This window comes from Pinus tabuliformis, chromosome 6, assembly GCF_031772625.1.
Source record: "Pinus tabuliformis cultivar Carrire ecotype Pingquan chromosome 6, CPIR1, whole genome shotgun sequence".
Lineage (NCBI taxonomy): Eukaryota > Viridiplantae > Streptophyta > Pinopsida > Pinales > Pinaceae > Pinus > Pinus tabuliformis.
The window spans coordinates 1904008097-1904010453 of record NC_142292.1 but is presented as its reverse complement, the minus strand read 5'-3'; the positions used below and the strand labels follow the sequence as shown (position 1 = coordinate 1904010453).

At 41.5% G+C, this 2357-nt stretch overlaps 1 protein-coding gene across 1 annotated transcript; it reads right to left on the bottom strand.

Annotated features, from left to right (window-relative positions):
- Positions 1–1006: 1006 nt before the first annotated feature.
- On the bottom strand, positions 1007–2070 carry LOC149266803 (putative histone H2A.2). Its single transcript, XM_089430987.1, has 2 exons — positions 1782–2070; positions 1007–1668 (listed from the first exon to the last, which is right to left on the bottom strand). The coding sequence occupies exons 1-2, from the start codon at positions 1959–1961 to the stop codon at positions 1453–1455; spliced, it is 396 nt and encodes a 131-aa protein (XP_089287113.1). The 5' UTR covers positions 1962–2070; the 3' UTR covers positions 1007–1452.
- Positions 2071–2357: the final 287 nt, after the last annotated feature.

Sequence of the window (2357 nt, the reverse complement as noted above, 5' to 3'; positions counted from 1 at the left end):
AGTCCTTAATCATAACTTCATAGTTTAACTTCATGAAAAAAACATTAAAAATCTAGAAATAAACTTAATAGCGCATTTTTAGATGAAAAGTTTTCATAGTCTCCTTGCACAGAGCTTTACCTTTTCGACCACCAGATGATGGCTTTTTGAGAGTTTCGTTGCACTGGAGCTTTGTTGTCTATACAATTTTGTTTAAAGGCATTATTGTCCGTAAATCCGTGAGGTGAAAACAGTGCCTTTTCAAGTCCACCAAAAGGCCAGAACTGATTTAACGCTACACTGTTTGCCTATGCCAGCGCAGTAGCGCATGGTTTTTTTCATTTTACTGTCAAATCTAGTACGACTTGCCTTTGTATTGGGTAAATCTGATTCACCAATTTTCCTCATCTTCAAGAATAAAGAAAATTGAAAAGAAATACCCTTTTCAAGCCAAGTTGGGCATTCAGAATAATGCTTTATTTGATGTTTGCCATAAAATACCATGTAAAGGCAAATAGCAAATTCTGAGAGACCATAATTTTAGCTCAAGTAGACGGATCATTCAGAATGTCAACTTTTGGGACCGCTATCGAGCCAACTCTCTTACTTGGACGTACATGCATCGACCATAGTCAATCTCGAATTGAGTATCAGACCCATCCGTCCAACCTCAATACCCAACAGGGCAGGATCATGTACCTGAATCTTCAAATCATTCTCTCCCTTCCTTTCCTATCCCTCGTCTCTCTTCCTTTCATATTCCTCCTCCCTCGAGGGACACCGCAGTGTCAAAATCCGTTCAAGTACGCATCATACTATTTCATATTCTTCCTGCCTCGAAGGAGACCGCATTATAAAAATCCGTTTAAAAATGGATCATACTAGATGTCATTCTATTAAAATGTCATACCATTGCGAATTCCAAACAGTTTCAGAAGGACTCATTCTAGTAAAATGACCAAACTTCATGAACCAACAGAACTGAACTTACAAGAACTTACACGAAAACGGCAAAAACTAAATATCGTATATGTAATTCTAAAATTCATATTAGATTTAGAGTTAGACAAAAAGTATACAAAGGTTTTTACATATCAAAAACGCACCAATAGATCCAAATTGAGGCCCAGGTTCACCCACGTTAATGCAAGATCAGGAACCCGCGAGCAGATGCATATGATGACTTCAATGTTTTTGACGTCCTTACGAAAAGTACAATGTAACTGATTAACCAAATTAACTAATTTACAAGCAAAGCTAGGCCTTGCAGTTTCTTATTTTCCTACTGATAAAAAGTTGTGTACAAACCTTTCAGTTTCTTGCCTTCCCAATAATAAGAAGATGTGTACAAGCAGAAGTAGTATCATTTACAAACAGACTTAAATGCCCAGGGAAACCATATATTCACATGGGAAACGGTGGTGTTAAAGAACACCATTACGAAGAAAAAAAGAACCAGGCAGATAACTTCACCTAGCTCTCCTCTGCAGCAGCACCTTTAGTAGAGGCTCCACCCTTCTTAGGCAGGAGAATATTGTGAATATTTGGCAAAACTCCACCGCTAGCTATGGTTACAGTCCCCAAAAGCTTGCTGAGTTCCTCATCGTTTCTAACAGCCAACTGAATGTGACGAGGCACAATTCTTGTCTTCTTGTTATCTCTGGCCGCATTACCTGCCAATTCTAAAACCTGCAAAGAAAAACCCCCATCAACATCGGAAAACTGACATAAACCCCATTCTCGAAGCATCAGAAACCAGTGCCAAAAGAACACGTCTAGATGAAGAGGGATCGCCGACTTACCTCGGCAGCAAGATATTCAAGTACGGCCGCAAGATAAACTGGAGCACCCCCTCCTACTCTCTCAGCATACTTTCCGACCTTTAAAAACCTGGCAATACGTCCCACTGGGAACTGAAGTCCGGCCTTCGAGCTTCGCGAGACAGACTTCTTTCCCTCCGCAGACTTTCCACGACCCGCCATTTGAGATTCGAACACGCGACCTTACTTTTGAACCTGGGATTTGAAGAGCAAGCCTTTTCGCTCGAAAACTTCGCAACACAGCCTCGCAGATATGAAGTGCAGATGCCTGCCGGAGGGTTTATGTATGCGCGACCCGTATCTCGGGATCGAATGGGGTCGATGCACACGGATCGCAGTTTCTCGCCGTCCGATCTTCGATTAATCGGACGGTCGATATGAAGACCAGATCGTTGACGTGGAACCTCGGGAAGAAGACGAGGATCGCTATTTCATGAGCCGACAACACGTGCGCTTTCATATGAACCGGTCATTCCCGCTTTCAAAACATGTAATCTCCCTCCAAAAAGTATGCAAAAGGTAAGTTTATTCTTTATTCTTTGGTTTTGGAATTCACTT

What these genes read in the sequence shown, in the direction of transcription:
- LOC149266803 (XM_089430987.1), bottom strand. Translation starts at nt 1,961, where the DNA reads ATGGCGGGTCGTGGAAAGTCTGCGGAGGGAAAGAAGTCTGTCTCGCGA. An exon ending in TTGAATATCTTGCTGCCGAG is followed by an intron (nt 1,669 to 1,781) that starts GTAAGTCGGCGA and finishes TTTTCTTTGCAG; the next exon opens with GTTTTAGAATTGGCAGGTAA.